This window comes from Branchiostoma lanceolatum, chromosome 14 (genome assembly GCF_035083965.1).
Source record: "Branchiostoma lanceolatum isolate klBraLanc5 chromosome 14, klBraLanc5.hap2, whole genome shotgun sequence".
In the NCBI taxonomy this organism is placed as follows: domain Eukaryota; kingdom Metazoa; phylum Chordata; class Leptocardii; order Amphioxiformes; family Branchiostomatidae; genus Branchiostoma; species Branchiostoma lanceolatum.
Window position 1 is genome coordinate 10,096,736 of NC_089735.1, and position 18,785 is coordinate 10,115,520.

General features: G+C 38.0%; 2 protein-coding genes across 2 annotated transcripts; both read right to left on the reverse strand.

Moving 5' to 3' along the window:
- Nucleotides 1-81: 81 nt before the first annotated feature.
- Nucleotides 82-13,147, reverse strand: LOC136448895 (endosomal/lysosomal proton channel TMEM175-like). Its single transcript, XM_066448593.1, has 20 exons — nucleotides 12,898-13,147; nucleotides 10,483-10,530; nucleotides 9,975-10,069; nucleotides 9,241-9,292; nucleotides 8,761-8,796; nucleotides 8,388-8,471; nucleotides 7,567-7,644; nucleotides 7,059-7,151; nucleotides 6,751-6,829; nucleotides 6,194-6,271; nucleotides 5,566-5,620; nucleotides 5,235-5,347; nucleotides 3,455-3,489; nucleotides 3,236-3,280; nucleotides 2,932-2,994; nucleotides 2,611-2,714; nucleotides 2,209-2,292; nucleotides 1,923-1,980; nucleotides 1,523-1,582; nucleotides 82-1,332 (listed from the first exon to the last, which is right to left on the reverse strand). Exons 1-20 carry the CDS (start codon nucleotides 12,979-12,981, stop codon nucleotides 1,180-1,182), a joined length of 1,497 nt encoding a protein of 498 aa, XP_066304690.1. The 5' UTR covers nucleotides 12,982-13,147; the 3' UTR covers nucleotides 82-1,179.
- A 1,386-nt stretch (nucleotides 13,148-14,533) lies between these two features.
- On the reverse strand, nucleotides 14,534-18,695 carry LOC136448712 (endosomal/lysosomal proton channel TMEM175-like). The gene is made up of 12 exons (XM_066448348.1): nucleotides 18,641-18,695; nucleotides 18,361-18,438; nucleotides 17,868-17,922; nucleotides 17,642-17,754; nucleotides 17,341-17,375; nucleotides 17,149-17,193; nucleotides 16,735-16,797; nucleotides 16,484-16,587; nucleotides 15,967-16,050; nucleotides 15,412-15,469; nucleotides 14,926-14,985; nucleotides 14,534-14,659 (listed from the first exon to the last, which is right to left on the reverse strand). Exons 1-12 carry the CDS (start codon nucleotides 18,693-18,695, stop codon nucleotides 14,534-14,536), a joined length of 876 nt encoding a protein of 291 aa, XP_066304445.1.
- Nucleotides 18,696-18,785: the final 90 nt, after the last annotated feature.

Consider the following 18,785-nt stretch of genomic DNA (forward strand, 5'->3'; position numbering starts at 1 on the left):
CCTTTACTTTTGCTGTTGCTAACTTTAGATACCCCAACTGATTATAATATGCATATTGTGTGTGTGAAAAAAATGAACATATTGAATACAACGTTGACTTTAATCGCTTTATATTCAATCATCAGCCATTGTGTGATAAAAAAAATTAGTACTGCCTAATGTCACATGAAAAACTGACAAGTGAAAGTGAAGATAAAAACAACATGAACATTTTATGTGGTAAGTAAAAATAAGACAGTGTTGTGGCAAAACAATACATAACGTAAATTTCATGCTTGACCAATCGCTTTGAAAGTTCACACTATCAAATGTATTCGGAACGATCGTACAAATACATGCATGATTTCTATTTTAAAGTATTTGCTTAGATTGGAAAAAAACTAATTTTGTACAACCAAGTCGGTTACATACAACTGTTAAAAACGACCCATACACCCACCCAATTACCCATCCGATTATCCACCTATCTTGATACTACTGTACATATGTTCGGGTATACCATGAATTTGGTCTAGGTGTAGCCTGTTATATTCTCGAAAAAATATTACCTAAGGTGTATTCCTGCGTTTGGAAGAAAAAGAACTTGAGGTAAGGGCACAGATATGTCTATTCTTTCTGTGCATCAGAAAAAAAGATAATATCGCCGGTAAAACCGCCCTTCGGCTTAACACAAAAGATTAACAGAGCCCACCATCTTAATGATAATAGATGGCATGGAGAGGACTTAGTTATCATTTAGACCTTTTCCTTGACAATTTAATGTTGCTAATCATTGCCACCATCTCTTTGCACATCTTGTGTAAGCTCTGATAGAAACAGCCATAATCATCATATCATATTTTTAAAGTCAGTGCCATACCTTCAACGACCTATTGTCGAATTTGCTGATTGTCAGAAGCTCGGTCGCCAAATTTCAAAATCGCCAGTGATGATATTTGTTATTGTGTGACACCAGCTTTTCTAAGGATCAGTACTCACTGCTAGCCCTTATTGTTTTTAGTAATTAGGATGTTACATTTTTATTCTAAACAATAAAGTACTATCATCCGGGATTCGGCAGCCTACTATAGTATACTACAACACGTATATTTAGTTACAGAGGTATAATAACATTGTACACATACTAAAGAGAATAAACAGAGGAACATTTTCAAAACAGTAAAAGGTTCTGTTGGGGGTTTACAAGGAAGTGGACTCGACTTCCACTGGGTTGTCGTACCCCTCAAGATCCTCTTTCGTTGGTCCATCCGGTTCCCCCTTGCCGCTTGAGAGTTCTTCACCAATATCACCGATTTCCGGAGATTCCTTTGGTTCACTTTTCCTCACACACCTCTGTAAAATAGTTTGTATAATTTCTGTGTGATGAATGTGACCTTTTTGTCCAATATCACTGTAATACATCCAGGAAGTCAAAATAAGAGCTAGGTGAACAAATTATTTTTAAATATTCTATGTCGAAATTAGATCCATTTTCAAACACGCGATAGTAATTTCAAACAGCATAGAAATGTTATACATGTACCTGAGTCCAGTTACGCAGAAGTTTCAGAAGTATAAAGACCGCAATCAAGGCAATCTGTGCCTACAAGAAGGATCAGAAATAAGATACAAATAAAAATTGTAATCTTATCTATACCACTTGATTATAGTATGATAATTGTAAGCTGTAATCCAATGATATGAATTGATTCTATTCTTCAATTTCCTGGATGACTAATATTCACAAACTTATAAAAAAGGATAGCAAAGGAAACCAATACACGAGGTGTGCACAATTTTGTGGCTTAAGTTATGCGAACGATTTCATCGCGCTAACATGTCATATGTTTGAATTCAACTGGTCATTAGCGTATACTAAATGTTGAATATTATAACGTTTACGTTTTTAAGAAAATTTGAAATATTGTTCAAGTGAATCATACCCCGTTGATCACAGCAGAGGGTACAGGAATGGCGAAACAGACGCAGAATATCACCAAACTGCAAAACAAAAATGTGCTGTTTCACTTGCACTGACAGTTACACTGCAGGGTATAAATATTCAAAAATAATTATATATACGTAGGGATAGTTACACTGCAGGCATAAATATTTTATAATGATTATAGATATGTAGGGGCATTTACACTGCAAGGTATAAATATTTAAAAACAATTATAGATATGTAGGGACTAATTTCATCATTGATTTGAGAACCAGTAAATTTACCTGACAATGGGATAGATCAGCAAGTTCAGGTACATGAAAATACAGTCATGTATGTCGTGAGCAGACGGTCGAAGCAGCTCGGACCTAGAGATGACGGTATCAAAAGAAAAAACATAATTTTATTTCATGACGTATTGCTATCACGTTATGGAACTGCCATACAACTAGTCTCAACATACTACATTGTACACATAATCCATTGGCTATAATGGATGGAAATGATAATCTAAGGCAAATAAACACATTGTGAGGAAAACAAAATATAATACAAAACATGAAATATCGTACTCACCAAGTAAACAGTATTACTATGAAATTGAGCTAATGAATTTTACATGTTTGCTTGCAGAATAATGGTTACATAGCGACGCCATATACATAAATAGAAAAAGATACACTCACTTCTTGCTCATAGCTGTGATCCATATTGCGAGAAGCCAAACACTAGCCATGAACACCGTGCCACTGTTTAGTTGTACAGCTACCGATGAATTCTGGTTTCGCACCTGATGTACTCAACGATATCAAAAGCAATCAGATATTTGGCAACTTATAAAGACTTTAATTTCATGTATACCGTTTTCTCTGCTACTCGATTTTTAGTCAACAATGCTCAAGTTTAAAGACTGCAATTTTAAATGGTTAATTATAAACCTCTTGTCTATTGTATTGTTTTATAAACGTTTTTATTTTCTATCTTCACAGGATGGCATCAATACTCACCAAATGCCCGAACTCCCCAGTCAGCTTGAAGACGATGGGGAGGTATCCAGCAAACAGAAGTGCCTGCCAAAAAGTAAAAAAAATAGTTAAACTATCGATTATCAAGACGTAAAAGACAAACGTATGACATACATGTAACTCAAATGATATCAATTGTATCTGTATTGTCTATATTGTACAATCGAAAGTACGCAATAGTTGCAGAGTGGACGTAAAAAATGTATTTCTAATATGAGTCAAAAGTAGATCAGGAAAAACATCCACGGAACAAAAAAATAAACAAGAAAAAGACAACATATCTCACCAGCTTGTTGAAGGTCAACAACAGCGAGTTCTGGGCACGTATAAGCTGTGGATTGTGGGATAGAAAATTCAAATTCAATAGTGAAACAGCTATTACCACAGTAATTGTGGTACAAACGTAATTATTAGTGTAAAATGTAACCTAGAAATCAAAGACGAAAGAATGGTGATAATGATGATAGTAAAAACAGTTCACAATAGATGATAAAGGCAACCTTACGTAGAACATTGAGTGGTGCAGGTACCACAGGAGACCTGAGGTAGACAAATGGGTATCTTTTAGGCAAAGCCAAAACTTTTGTAAGATTTATCATTAATCTGCCACTGTAAGGTGTAATATAGCCTTTTAGTTACTGTCAGGTGGTTCCAACTATACGACACGTGATACTGACTGCACTGTCCTTGGTACTGAATCCACCGTCCCTTGTACTGAATGTACTGCCCTTGGTACTGAATCCACCGTCCTTTGTACTGAATGCACTGCCCTTGGTACTGAATGCACCGTCCTTGGCACTGAATACGCTGCCTATATGGTACTGACTACACTGTCCTTCTTACTGATGACAATGCACTTGCACCTGACTACGCCGTTCTTGATTGTGACTACGCTATCTTTGATACTAACTGCGCTATCCTTTATACTGAATAAACTTTCCTTGATATCGACAACACCGTCTACAGAATACTGGCTATTTCGTCTTTAACCCTATCCAGACTGGGCTTTTTTGGTATATCTGGGACTGGGGGGGGGCTGATTCGGCCCCCCCCTCATAATTTCCGAACGGTATGATGTATCTTCACCAAATTTGCAGGGAGTGATATTCACATCAAGTTTAATAATTCCTGTAATTTTGGTGACGTTATGACGTAATATGACGTAATTATGACGTCATCGATGTGATTTTATTGGCTAAATAGGGAATTCCAGTAATATCTAAAGGAATTAAACAAAACGGTTTGTATTTTTCATTTTAAGGTATGCAAAGGCATACAACGTCAATGGTAAGTACGTCGACGTCAAAATGACGTCATAGAATGACGTCATGTGTTGTTAGCGATCCCTTGGGATCCGCCATCTTGGATCGGCCATTTGGAAATTTTTAAAAATCCTTTTTTTCCACTTATGACCCCAAAGGACACTGAAAATAGACTAAAAACGTTAATCTAAACGTTTCTGGTAAAGAAAATGTCAGGCCTTGACGATTTTAAGGGCGAAAAAGCCTGCTAATACCTGATATAGTGATATAGTCCGCCATCTTGGATTTTGGCTTATTACGTCATCAAATTAGCATAAATTATAGATATTAAATCAGGAAAGTTACATCTAATTACATGTTATGTTATACATGTAGGAAAACTAGTGTAGTTGTGCAAGAAAACCCGAGAAATATCATTGTTTTAAAAAAATTAATGATTTTTGCATAAAATTCTAGTCAAAAACCCGTTGCCATGGCAACTTGAAAAAATGATAAACTTAAAACATTATTATAAAATTGTTGCCAACAAAATTTTAGGAAAAGTCACCAAGTTTGGTTGTCCTAGCATACATCGTTCGGCAGAAATACGATATCAAAGTTGGCGCGGGCACTTTTAGCCCCCCCCCAGTCTGGATAGGGTTAAAACTGCTTCACTGTCTATGTGGTACTGACTGAACTGTATTTGGTAAGTACCTTAACACTGTCCTTTATACCGCGACAATGACTTTGGTACTGAAGACACTGTCCTATATATTGCGGCACTGTCTGTATGGCAATGACTGTCCTTGGTATTGACCACGCAGTTTTTGGTAATGCTTACCTGCCAATATGGTAATGACTACACTGTCGTTGGTACTGATTTAAATGTCCTTGGTATTAACTACGCTCTCCTTGGCATTGACTACACAATAAAGAAATAAAACGCAGTTCTTGCACTGTTCCACGATGTCGACATCAAAAGTTTGTGTACAAAGTAGATAAATAGTAACAAGGTGTCGTCTGGTACGTAGTACAAGTACTTACAAATTGTCACGAAGGTTCCAGCATAAGACAAGAAGACGTCGGCATCGCGGGCAAGAGTCTCTGCCAAAGTTCCATGGATGTCTAAAAGCCCAGTGGCCGGAACATTGTTTACACTGGAAGATAAAGAAATATAGGAAAATCTTAAAAGCAACTAGTTGAAAAAACAGCTTTGAACCCATGTTTTCTGCCAACATTTCGAATAAATCTGTGTCTTGAATCTTAACCACAGATGTATGTATACACTGCAAGCTCCTGTATCGAACTTTAGGTGTTCTATTAATATCTATGTATACTAAGTATTATATGATTAAAAACCTGCTTTTGTACGTACCAGATGTCTAGGATGATGAGGGTAGCTACGATGGCGTAAACACCGTCACTGTAAGCTGAACCGAATCAAGACAAACATTGTTTTCACCAAAGCAAGGTACAAAAACGTTCTGAACTGAATAAAGAAGAGGATTGCCGATACAAAAAATAAACGGATCCGATAAAACGTTTTTAACTTAACGTCCACCGTTAGGCATCAAGCCCCTATCTCACTGGAACTGCGGCACGTTGGTGGCCTCGCTGCGTCCAAAATTTGATTTATGTTACCCTTGACTTTATGATACGAACATCATGCAAAAAACGTAGAAGTATGACCAAAAAGACAACAAAATACACAAAGCCTAAAATGATCGTTTTTCATCGATGAAATTCGTTGTCAAATCGCCCGGCCACAGCGAGGTCGCCAACGTGTCGGGGGTCCAGTGAGATAGGGGCTTTAGGTAACCATAGTCAAAGCTGTAAAGGCTAATATCAATTTGGATTTGCAATGGCCAATGTTGCCTGAAGGAAGCCATATGTTCGATGTAGTCTTTATACTGTAGATATGACAACGGTAGGAGTCACGAAAGTGTCGTTGATGCGCTTTATGTTATGATAAGGAAATTGATAGAAAATCAGGTGATATTTACCATTTGTCCTGACAACATCCGACGTCTCCGAATAAAGACGGGACAGCTTTAGTAGCTTAGTACCGGATTTTACGTTACCTGTTAAAACAGAGGATGAGCTGACATGAATATTAAAGACACAACTTATCGTATTTACCAACGTTAAACTCGGTGACGTGTCTCCAACGCTTGATCTATGACTATGACAGTCTATTGAACTGGATGTACATTAGATAGTAAAAATATCACCTCACTAAAAAATCAGTACAACTTCATTTGAATGATCAGATTAAAAGTTCAAACGGTCACGAGTGTTCCTTCTATGGTAGAGTAGGAAATTTGGAACTAAACGTCAACATTAAGTAACGTTAACTTAAGAAACACACCTTCAATGCAGCGGTGTTTCTCATTCGATTCTTAGGTTTTTCATAGTGCTTTGCATGTTTTACATAGTATTTTTACGTTTTCAAGTAGTGCCTTGTGCATTTCTTAAATAAAATCTGAACTGTTTTCATAAAAGTCGTACGAATGCCTAGGCACCCCTGTTACTACAAATGAAACCAAACCAAACTGCTTACCCCTAGAACATTGTACAATTGCGTCCCCAACTGTGTAAAGTACCGGTTTCAGTACTGCCAGGACAAGAAGTGCCCAAGCCTGAAAAAAATTAAGTAAAAATATCTATATCTTAGAAAGTATAGTATAAACGGTAGTAAGATCCCATACATTGATATACACACTAAATACTTTGTGATGGCAATTTTATTACCTCAACGGAATAATCAAAATAACCATCAATTATTTTACCATTTTGCCAACAGAATGAAAATCATATAATCTGAAAGGCTAGCCAGGTTTTTTACTATTTGATCATAATTATACTTACGACTTCGACGGATCCGTAACTGACAGGAATAGCGATGAGATAAATGATGGGTCGGATCATCACCCTGATGGTAGCTCTGGTCCGTAGTGATTTCTGCACATCAAAAAATGTTTTAACAAGTAAAAAAAAGCCTTGTCTCTGCCATTGGTAATTCAATTTTTGTGTTCAAGAAGTCGACTACGTCGCCATCAGTTGCTCTAAAATATATTCATTATCATTTTAATTATCGATTATTAAGTTAATCATCGGTGGATGCTATCGAAGGGGACGAAACATATACACTACTATTAGATAGTTGACCGTACACAATTCTCTTTACCATACTATGACATTAGATGAAAACTTTGCGTAATGATTGCTAGTATTCAATGGGATGACTTTAACTTTATTTGGATCCATCCACAATTAGCTTGACATTTCTAGGATGTGATCCTTTACATGTAATAGTTATATTTTCCTGCATTTTGCATGCATAAAGCTGATTTAAAATCCTATGTGTTGGACTGACCATTTTCTCTGTCCCTTGTTGGGCCAACTCTTTTTTCAGCAGGTTTGGCCTGGAAGAAGCATGCCACAAGATTGCCAGCTAAATACATGGAGAAAAAATAACCAGTATACAATATTATACATCATTGTTACGTTATACTTTATGTTCTGTTTCTATATTAATATGGCCTAAGAAGTTGCTGCTACGCTATTTGAACAATGGATTTTGACGTATGCCATCTTTTTAGATAAAGATGGCCATTTCGGTAGAATCAAGGCAATGGAAGGCACATAACCGTATTAAGGAAACGAGGGGGTCGTAGGACGTTGACCACTTTGTCGGGCAAGTTTACAACATGTAATATCTACTAAAATAATTCCACTAGGATACAAAATTCCGCCACCCTAAAAAGATACGTCCAAACAGATCTCCAACCCAACGTTCCCCAGTATAATGCACTCCTGTATATCTATGGATCTCTCAAACCCGTTGTTTTTCAAAGTGGCAGATTTATGTTCCGCTTGTTCAACAGAATTTGATACATTCCAGTCTATAGATAAATTCAAATACATTCTAGAAGGAGACAACCCTTACTGTGTACAAATAGGTGAATATATCAAAGAATGTTTAGATCTTAGAACTAGTAGTGTAAATGATACGTTAAACTCGACATGTTGAAGTATTCATATATACTTGTACTTAGGTTAATCATTTTGTATCCCAGTGTTTGCTGTTTGCATGTATAGTTGTAGATGACCTTACGAAGGTCGCTCTACTTTTGTCGTGCCAATAAAGATTTCTATGTAACCCGGCGGATCAATGTTAATGGAGTTTAATGTTACCATGAAGAAACCTTGAATTGCCACGCAGCCTGAGAACAGCGCAACAGCGAGTGGTTCTCTCGGATGCTCGGCGAACATCAGAAACTGGGTGAGAAGAAAATCTTAATATCATCTGATGAGGTCATTGTACATAATGACACTTATTTAATACTTATGCATCACTTACATACAATTATTTAGTTGCACAACATTCGAATAACATACAGAGTATTACCCTTTACTAGTCCTTGTAGTATGGGGTACATAGATACATGTATGTTCAATTCGTCGAGCGTTAGCAAATTTCTTTACGCATTGAACACCTTGAGATTTTCAAAGAAACCATGTTGAAGATGATTATGTTATGGGTACCATAAACATGGAACTTACTCACCGCATAGGGAAGGAAGGTTGCTAACATCAGAACACCCTAAGAAAACACAAAGATACAAGATACTGGGATTCTGTTCTCAGAAAGATTTGTACGTTTTCCGTACTGAACACCAGACCTAGCTCTCAATCCATTGGCTCATTAAGGTATGCTAACATTTGAATTTTTAACCTTTAGCACACTAGAGTAGCCGTTTGGCACCCGAATCTCTATTGGTTACACAGTAGAGGCAGAGGAAGACGGTTAAGAAGTTGTTGATTTTTTTGTTGTTATCTACTTCCTAATACTTAGAAATTGCACGCTCGTATTATATCATGCAGATATAAAAGAAGATTATGAATGTTCTTTCAAGTGGATAGAAGCCTTATCAAACAAAAAGGTCGTATATATATATATGAATACATATTGGCAAGGTAAAGAACGTCCTATCCATAAATAAAACGTTATTGAAAAGACAGTGTATACATTTAAATGCATTCTCACCAAGTTGAGCAGCACAATTGTCTCATTGACTTTCTCTATCATCCGGAATACCCTGTGGAACAGACAGGAATTATAGTTTCATAGACTTAAAGCAAAGGCAATACATTCAAAGCATATGGATGTCACAAAACCAGCTTGTTTTTGCATCAGCTACAAAGCGTATAGACTGAAGATTTTCCTAACTTTTATATTTTTAGAGCATTGTTTACATGCTCGTATAGCGCCACTCGTCGAAGAGCTGTCTTCAGAATTTCTTTCACCTTTTATATGGTTTCTACTCGGACCCCTTTTTTCCCTGTGGTTGTGTATCCATCTCAATGTCAACCTAATGCATGTTTTGCTGGTTTGTTTGTCTATTTATCTCACACATATTGTAGATACAATATGATGAAAAAAGAGAAGTAAAAGCTGAAAGGCTTACACTTTGTCTTTTCCCACCTTAAACAATACAAACAGTACTTAATTGGCAAAACAAAGGTAGAGGAACTTTCGTAAGGTCTTCTGAAACTAAAGACATACAAAAGTGGGTGCAGTGTCTTCAACATTGTCATCTTTGTCGTCTGTTTGGCGTTTTTTGTCGAAGACTTGAAGGCTAAAAAAGACGTAAAAAATATGCCGTAGCCGAACCTCTGCTTGGAGGGAAGGGCGACGGCACGTTATGTGGTAACAACGTATACTTACATGTACAAACAGATATGTTGTTCTGTGTGCTTTTATGTATAATATAAACATACCATGCGTGCAGATCCCATGTAGAGGAGACCAGACCAAACGATAAAGCGTAGACCACCAGTTTGAACCAAATCTCTCCTATACCATCCAGCAGGTTCTGTAAAGTAGCCATCATAGTCAGGGAAGAAAGTGAGAAAAGAGCTGCATTTTAAACTTTAGATATTGAAGGATACGGGTATAGTTTAGAGGAGTTAACTGTAGTGGAGTAAGCTTTCGATTATGAATAATACGGGTATTGTTAACAAGAGTAATCTTTAGATATTGAAGGAAACGAATATAGTTTAAGAAAGTAAACTGTAGATATGGCATCATATGGGTATAGTTTTATGAACTTTTTAGAGTAAAATAGATATGGGATGGTACCACGGATACAGTTATGGAGAGTATGCTTTAAATATGGGCTGATACGGGTATATTTAAAAAGAGTAAACGTTAGATATCAGAGGATACTGGCATAGTTTACGTCAGTACTTTAGAAAATATGGATATGACTTAGGAAAGTTCTGCTACCTCATTTTCAGCAATCTCCCGCACAGCCTCTCCCGAAAGAGGCACGATCTGTGAATAAAACAGTAAGATGAAATGAACAGGCCGAATACCTCTATGGTCTCACAAATATGTAACTACTAGTATATATCAGCAAACCTAAACAATTGCTTATCTTTCTATTCGTGTAGCAGTTATCTAGGTGCACGCCTTACATGTATTCAAGAAATTTCCATTCGCCTGACCATATTTGTCATATTTATATGTACATGTATCTAAACTTTGCAGTTGCCCTGTCTTCCAGCCTGGTAGAAATATTTAATTGTCTGTAATATAAAATAAAATACAAGAATTCCGGGTAATTGCAGTTTACAGTTGAAGTACGATAGATGTGAGTTTTTGCGGAAATACTCGAGTTTAACGTTTTCCCCTCTAAGTCTTTATTCAGAATTCGTTTTTTTTTTGCATATCATTGTGTACAACAAGGATATTCAAACCACCGTCCTTGATTACACACAAACACACAAACGTCTGAAATGATAAAAGTAGGTCAATTCCCTCACAACAGTGGCATGTCAGACAGCTGCGGTAAACAAAACACCAAGGCGTGTTTATTTTGACATTAATGATTCACCAATTCCGCCCCTCCTCTCTCTCAACATACTTGCGTTACACAATATTTCTCTGTCAGGGTCTGAATCAGCATGGGTGCCATCCTCCGTAACCGCTGGCGCAATATTTTCGCTTGATAACAAGGTTAGCAAACGGTTGAGCCATGGGTTACTACGGAGGATGGCATCCAGGATATGGATGGATAGTCTCTATACTGCTGTCAAGTCTCTATACTACATATACTACTAGATACGCTGGCTTTAGCGCTATAGGGAGAACAATCTTCCTGGGGGTTGTGAATAGTAGAATTCGGCAAAATAGGGGAAGTGTAAGCCTGGGTACCATCCTCCGCTTGCTAACCACGATTTTTTGAGCCAGCGTTCACTACGGAGGATACTACTCCAGCTAGGGAAGTTGGTGCTAATACTCTGTATCAGCACTCTCTCTCTATCTCTCTCTCTCTCTCTCTCTCTCTCTCTCTCTATCTCTCTCTCTTTCTCTCTCTCTCTCTCTCCTCTCTCTCTCTCTCTCTCCCTCTCTCTCTCCCCCTCTCTCTCTCCCCCCCCCCCTCTCTCTCTCTCTCTCTCTCTCTCTCTCTCTCTCTCTCTCTCGTTAACTGTAAGTAGGACCAATGAGGTTGGTAGGACAATTCATCACCAATTCATCTTCGAATGAAACCCTTTCCAGATTTGCCTCTACACTACATCATAAAACTATTACCAACACGGTTTCATTGATTTTCGCATCACGCAATCATCATTAATGCATGCAACTATTTATGTCTTTTATAACTTCTAAATCGCTAATGATGTGCTGTTTAACATATGATTCCACGGGTCAACATTGTCGGGCTGTCTTTTAAGCCCCGTAGTAAAATTACAGTAGCACTAGTAATTCACTGTGACCAAGGTCTATTCTAGCCACGACGGTCAGGCTGTAATTGGCATGTACTTGTCAATTGCCCTGATTTGCATAGATCACAGTCGGTGCGCCAGCGTCCTTCCATTGTCTAGAACGAAAGCCAAATTATGAAAAAAGTGGTGTTGTTTTAAGAAAGCCAGATTATGGATAAGAGTTGTTTTCTTTGTCTTTCTCTGCTTCCAAAAAAAGACAAGCTATAAACACTCGCTGTTGGATATCAAACCTTCTCGCTACAACAATGTCAATCACGACTTGAAGTCGCCATCGTATGGGCGCGCTATTGCGCTTTTAAGTCTTAGCAAGGAGTTTAATTTTCGCTATTGCAGCGATTTAGATTTTTTTCAACACCTCGTTTATGCAACTTCAGCTTGGGACAGCGCACAGTCGTTCATTTGTGGGACACGGCGCGGATAAAAAAAACACATGGGTATATAGAACCAAGGACATTATATAATGTCCTTGATAGAACACCGCCATCTCTAGACTAGCCTCCTTCAAAATAATTAAAAACTTGCTTGCTCCTTCGGAGCATCCTAGAAGCACTGACGTTTGTTTTTGGGGAGCGCTGACTCGCGATTAGAAGGGCACAGATACACGCTTTTCGGCATAAATACCTGGCCCATATGTTGAAACTCGCGAATCAGCGCTCCCTCCAATAATAGAGGATGCCGCCATGCAGACATTTTGTCACAACAAATATAGCACTAGATAGCAATGTTTGCTTCACAAACAAAACAACGATCTTTAAGACTGTTCCTAACCGTTACGAAAAAGCAAATGAAAACAAAGTACAAAATACATCAAAAGAATTTGGTACGTAGTTTCTAATCTCTCTTTCTATTTTCCAAATTTAGTTAACGATCAAAACTACGCTACTGAAAACCATTTCCCCACTCCCAAGCTTACCATTATGGTGGCGACGATAGCGAAGATGGCGTCGGCGTAGGCTTGGGAGCGCTCCGACGGCGCGAGGTGATGTTCTCTCGCCATGGTACCAGTCCGGGTGTCCGCTCTTCTCGATTGTTGTACGTAGAGCCAAGGAGGTTATATAGCCTTGTCGTACAGTAATATGTCAGGCACCGCTATGAGGTAAAAGTGTGACCGCTAACCCTGTCTGTCTGTACCTTGTATTACCTGACACCAACAGAAAACCTTTGGACCAACCGTTTGGCGCCTAAGATGGGCGTGCTCCCCAGGGACAAGCGACGGATTTTGATTGGCCGTTTGACCAGTGGACAAATAGACTATTTCGCAAGGGATCTGCAAATTGCGTAAGATGGGAATTCTGATTTTTTTAAATCAATTTCAACAACTTCTGCGCGAATAAATGCTATATTTTGACAAGAAGGCTATATTCAACTGGATCATTTTCAAGAGAACCTCCATAATTTCAAAGATACTAGTAGTATTGAATCGAAGAATCCAGTCGTAATCAACATTTCTAGAAGATTATTAACGAATTTTTTTCAGTTTTCGGACGTTTCACAATTAAATGATGACATCGTCTACATAACATGGTATGATTCAGCAAAAAATAAAATAATCCTTGGTACACTTTGTGACGGATTATCATTATCAGTTAAGGTGGCGTGGTCAGTGTTTATATTGAGTCACTGGGTATATTCATTCCATTAGTCACCATGTAACGGTAATGGGTGACGTATAGCATATAATGATTGGTCAAGGAGAGTAATTGCTTAAGCCCCTATCTCACTGGACCTGCGTCACGTTTGAGGCCTCTCTGCGTCCTAATTTGGATGTTTGCTATCCCTGACTTTATAATGGGAATATTATGCAAAACGTACAAGTATGACCAAAAAGACAAGAAAACATACAAAGGGTAATAAAATTCGTTTTTAATGGATGAAATTCATTGATCGCGCTGTCAGAACGCTCGGTCTTAGCAAGGATTTAGTCTCAGCGACGTTGCCAACGTGCCGCGGGTCCGATTAGATAAGGGCTTAAGACTATCTATAATAGGCCATACTATATGTCTCTGATTCAGCATAGTAAAGACAAAGATACACAATAATTCTAGTGCACATGTGGCGTTGATTCTACTACACGGCCAAAAATAACTGTATTTCCTTTCAAACATGTATACACATTTCTCTGTTACATTTTTGTAATCGAATAGAACAAACTACCGACAATTACACCCCCTCCGGCTCTGTTTTATACGTCCAATTCATTACGCGGTAAGCAGCGACCCCTAGCGGTGGGAAGTAAAACCACTCAGTATTGTCCTGTGGAAGGTATACGTGTAACAAAAGACCTTGGTGGAAATGGCAACAAAACACACAAAGCGTAAAAAGAGTGTTCTTTTTTTTAAATCTATGAAATTCGTAAAGCGCTCTGTTAAATCGCAGCGAGGCCGCCGCCCTAGCGGAATAGGGGTGCGTTCGAAGAAACTTATAATCGACCTTTTCTGTATCTAATTCTATTGTCTCATAAGAGAATTAGACATAAGAATGTGTTGCGGCATTGTGGTATCTATTCTATATGATTTACATGTCTGTAAAAGACTCCCAGCAGTTTGTTTTCACACATATGCAGTCGCAGCAGCTCCTTCGTGCATTGCCCGAAATGACTCCCTATTGGCCGGGATCTCAGACAGTTGTCGGTTCTTGTCCATAGATATCTTTGCCTCACCCTTTTCCAAACATTTCTGGAATGTTCAAAACAACCGTCATAAAAAAGAATAACATTCACAGACATACAAAATATCTAAGTAACGAGTTTATCAGCCAAACGAAAATAACGACAACGTTTACGGTATCTACGACTTTTTAATCGACGAGACTTCAAGAGTGTCAGCCATTTCGCCGGTTTTCTTTCCGTACGGGTATTTAGATAATTGAGTGTGCCTATGGGGTTGGGTTGGCAAATGTTTAAATAGTAATCCAAATGTATGCAGTGTACATGTATCTGTACCTGGGCCAAGTTACGTATCAACTTCAAGAGGATGAAAACACCGATCATGCCGATCTGAACCTGTTAGAAAATGGAAATAGATTTGAAAAAAAATACCGTTAATCATTAGACGGAAACTGTTTGTACGTAAGGCGTTCAAATATCAGGAATAGAATATGGACACTGAAGGTTCGTGTTGCATGAAATACTAGTACGATAAAAGAACAGTTCTCTTTGCGTTAGACTTAGAGTCCGGTTGCATTCGTCGTACGAGGGTCGTACGATCGCATACTGAGGGCATTCTTGGCATATTACGTCGTGCATACGTCGCACAGTATCCAGCTGTCTTGTTACAGAAAACACTGTCTTAGATCTTAGTTGGTGGTTGTTTCTGTCACAGCCTTCTTAAAGATACTACGAGATCAAAATCGTACGACGTTCTACAAAGAATGTGACAGCGCGTCGAAAGTGAGAAGTTCGATATTAATAACGAGTTATGAATCATACCCAGTTGATGACATCTGAGTTAATTGGAACGAAGAAGCACAGGCAGAAGATCACCAAGCTGAGGAAAAACACGCAAATATAATATTCCTTTATCCTAAACGAGAAGCGTAACATCTCAAAATCATCATCATGATATTGTGTCCATTTGATTCATTTGTTTCAGCTAGGTTGTGCATTCCATATTGTATCTTATTCATCAATCTATAATTTGTGTATCAGTTACTTTGCCTATTCTGAGCTCAATTTCTTGTTCTACTCAATCTTATGGTTATGGGTTGTTTCGCAACATTGAAAGTTCGCTACAGTATCTTTCGCTACACGGCAAGTCGTTTCGCTACATGGCACAAAGTTCTTTCGCTACATGGTACAAGTTGTTTCGCTACATGGTTAGTTCTTTCGCTACATTTGAATGTTATCTTTTGCCTGCTGTTAGACCATTCATTCATTCCTTTCTTTCTTTCTTTGTTTCCTTTCTTTCTTTATTCATTCATAGCCCTGGTGCATGTAAACATATGTACAAGTGACGAACAACGCCATACAAAATGCATCACTTACCTAGTAACAGGATAGGTACACAGATGTGCGACCATAAACATGTTGGCCATTGTCGTGTGAGCCGACGAATGGAGAATTTCGGACCTACGTAAAATGAAGACACATCATTTAGCCCATATGTTGACACAGAAGTAACATCTACTAACAAAATCTACCTGGGTACATATTCCGCCACCCTGAAAAGATATTTCCAAAAAAACTCTAACCTTACGTCCCCCAGTATAATGCACTCCAGGACCTGTATATTTAAACTGTTCATACCTGTGGGTGTTACACTAGAGATCTCTCAAACCCACTGTTTTTCAAAGTGGCGGATATATGTAACCCGGCGGGTTAATGTTAATGGAGGTTACTTATTTGAGTACGGTGGTTATACAAAATACATTGCGTAAGAGGATAAACATGTTTTAATCTAGTTTTAGGGTTTACTATGTATGAGGCTTAAGATCGATCTCTAAAACAATATTAGCTTAACTACAGTTGTTATTGATGAAAGGAGGAGCAGTTGTTTACTCACTTCTTACAGCTGGCTGTGATCCACATGGCGAGCAGCCAGACACTGGCCAGAAAGACAACAACGCTGTTCACCTGTACCGCCAGGGATGAGTTACCTGTGCCCACCTGACATATAAACACGGTATAATTCATCAAAAAGGCAAAACACATACATTTTGTACTTTGACTATGGTCCAAATTACACACAAGTTTTCGGAGTCAACTCGACACACCAACAATTGTTCAAGAAGTACACATAATATAGGTATTGACCTCTTTTCCGAACTGTCCTGTCAGCTTGAACACGATTGGCAGGTACCCAGCGAACAATAGTGCCTATAAACAAAGAAGAAAACAAAGGAAGCATAAAAAAAAGCACGCAGTCCCATATATAATAATTGATAGATAAAAGACAACTGCGCTGTAGTTTAAGTGACTAGTTTGGATTCCTCTTATGCTAATACCATTATCATTGCGTTTCGACAAAAGGATCTTTCAAATAAGTTATTACAGCTTCGCATTTTATTGCATTTAAGTAGCTACTACTCTAATATGCACTGACAGTCTTTAATTAGATTGGATGATTGTAATAGCACGCATTGAGACACGTTATAATCAAGCCAAGACATTAGAGATCATCGCATTTGATTGATTGGATGCCATTAAAAAGACAACAACCCGTCTTACCATTTTATTACAGGTCAAAACGACGGAGTTCTGGGCGCGGATATGCTGGAGTTTGCGAAAAATTGTGAGTTTGTCCATTTAATTAGCACAAAAGTTATGAAAATACATTCTTACTAATATGCTGAATACCGATTCATTAAAGTGATTCAACGTATACAATGAAAATAAACACCTGCTATATGCGGTACTTACGCGAAACATCGTGTGGTGTAGGTACCATAGAAGACCTGTGTTTTAATGAATAAAATGTTAGACGTTAGATGTGCAAAGGTTAGGTGTAAGAAGTAGTTCAGTGCGAAGTGCGAAGTCATCTATAATACTAATTGTAATAAGTGCGAAGCTGGTGTGTTACGATGGGTGGTTATATCGGCTCTATAGATACAGATACAGAAAATATCAATGAATCAAACAAGCGTTTTTAAAGATACAATGTCACAACAACAACAACAGATGTAGCAAGGAAAGTTTGCACCGTGTGCGCCATGACACTCACAAACAGTGACGAAGGTTCCGACATAAGACAGGAACATTGGTGCATCTTGGGATAGAGCTTTCACCACGCTGCCGTGCATCTGCACATGCGCAGCAGTCGGAACATTGTTCACGCTGCAAAAGTGATCAAAACATTCCACAACAAAATCTCAAACAATTTCAAGAATTGTAACGTGAAAAAGACAATTAGCATAGATGATGGACACTTCTCATAATTCTGTTTATACCATATATCCAGGATGATGAGGGTGGCAACTATAGAATAGACGCCGTCACTGAAACCTGAAAATGAAATGTAACCAAGTCAGTAATTAAATTCATCTAATACTTGCATGCGTGCAGTCAATGTTATTAGTGCAATGGAAGTCCTAGCAAATCAAAAAAAGGCAATACTATAGTTCTATGTTTTAAAGTACATATCGTCTCGGTTTACTAATAATATTAGGCTCGCCCCTAAGACGTCGCCAAAAGTAATGGTATATTTCCACCAAGTCAATGATCTGACATTTCTTCCTGCAGGCTGTTGCGCTGACATAATTTATCAATTCGTTTGCTGTAGATTGTTACTTATGAAATATCAAGTATTACAATTATGAGGTTAAACTTTTTTTTAAGTATAAGACTTACAGTAAGTAAATTTGAAACTGACATTAACACTATTAGTACCACAACAATGTGTTAGACTGTGAAGAAAAACTAGTTGGACATTTCAGAACTTACAAGATAGTCTGGAAGTTTCCGCTGTTTCAGACACCAAACGAGACGGTCTGATCACCTTCAACCCATATCTCGTCTTTCCTTTGAAGAAAAACATGAATGTCATGTTACAGTATTAACATTGTGAGTTTCATGTCATTCCTAAGTATGCATTCTTACATCGCAACAACAAAACGTTACTAGCAATAAATACAACTGTTTTGTTTAGATGCATAACAAATTTTGTACTAGTTCAATCTTGAAACAGTCACTTGAACGTGCACTGAAAGGAATGATAGCAAACCTCTGACACAGTGGTAGACTGCTTCTCCAATCTGACGAAGAGCTGGCTCTATCATCATTAGAATAAGAAATGCCCATGCCTGTAAGTATGTATGGACGGAGAAAAAAAGAAACATATAAAATATCCACAAAACAGATAAATGTAA

Excerpts from the sequence above, each read along its gene's own strand:
- LOC136448895 (XM_066448593.1), bottom strand. The coding sequence starts at position 12,981 with ATGGCGAGAGAACATCACCTCGCGCCGTCGGAGCGCTCCCAAGCCTAC. Across the intron at positions 9,293-9,974 it reads ACATGGGATCTGCACGCATG|GGTATTCCGGATGATAGAGA; the intron begins GTATGTTTATAT and ends TCTGTTCCACAG. Across the intron at positions 7,645-8,387 it reads CAATTCAAGGTTTCTTCATG|CTGGCAATCTTGTGGCATGC; the intron begins GTAACATTAAAC and ends CCATGTATTTAG.
- LOC136448712 (XM_066448348.1), bottom strand. The coding sequence starts at position 18,695 with ATGATAGAGCCAGCTCTTCGTCAGATTGGAGAAGCAGTCTACCACTGT. Across the intron at positions 17,194-17,340 it reads TACACCACACGATGTTTCGC|CATATCCGCGCCCAGAACTC; the intron begins GTAAGTACCGCA and ends CGCAAACTCCAG. Across the intron at positions 16,798-17,148 it reads TTTTGACCTGTAATAAAATG|GCACTATTGTTCGCTGGGTA; the intron begins GTAAGACGGGTT and ends CTTTGTTTATAG.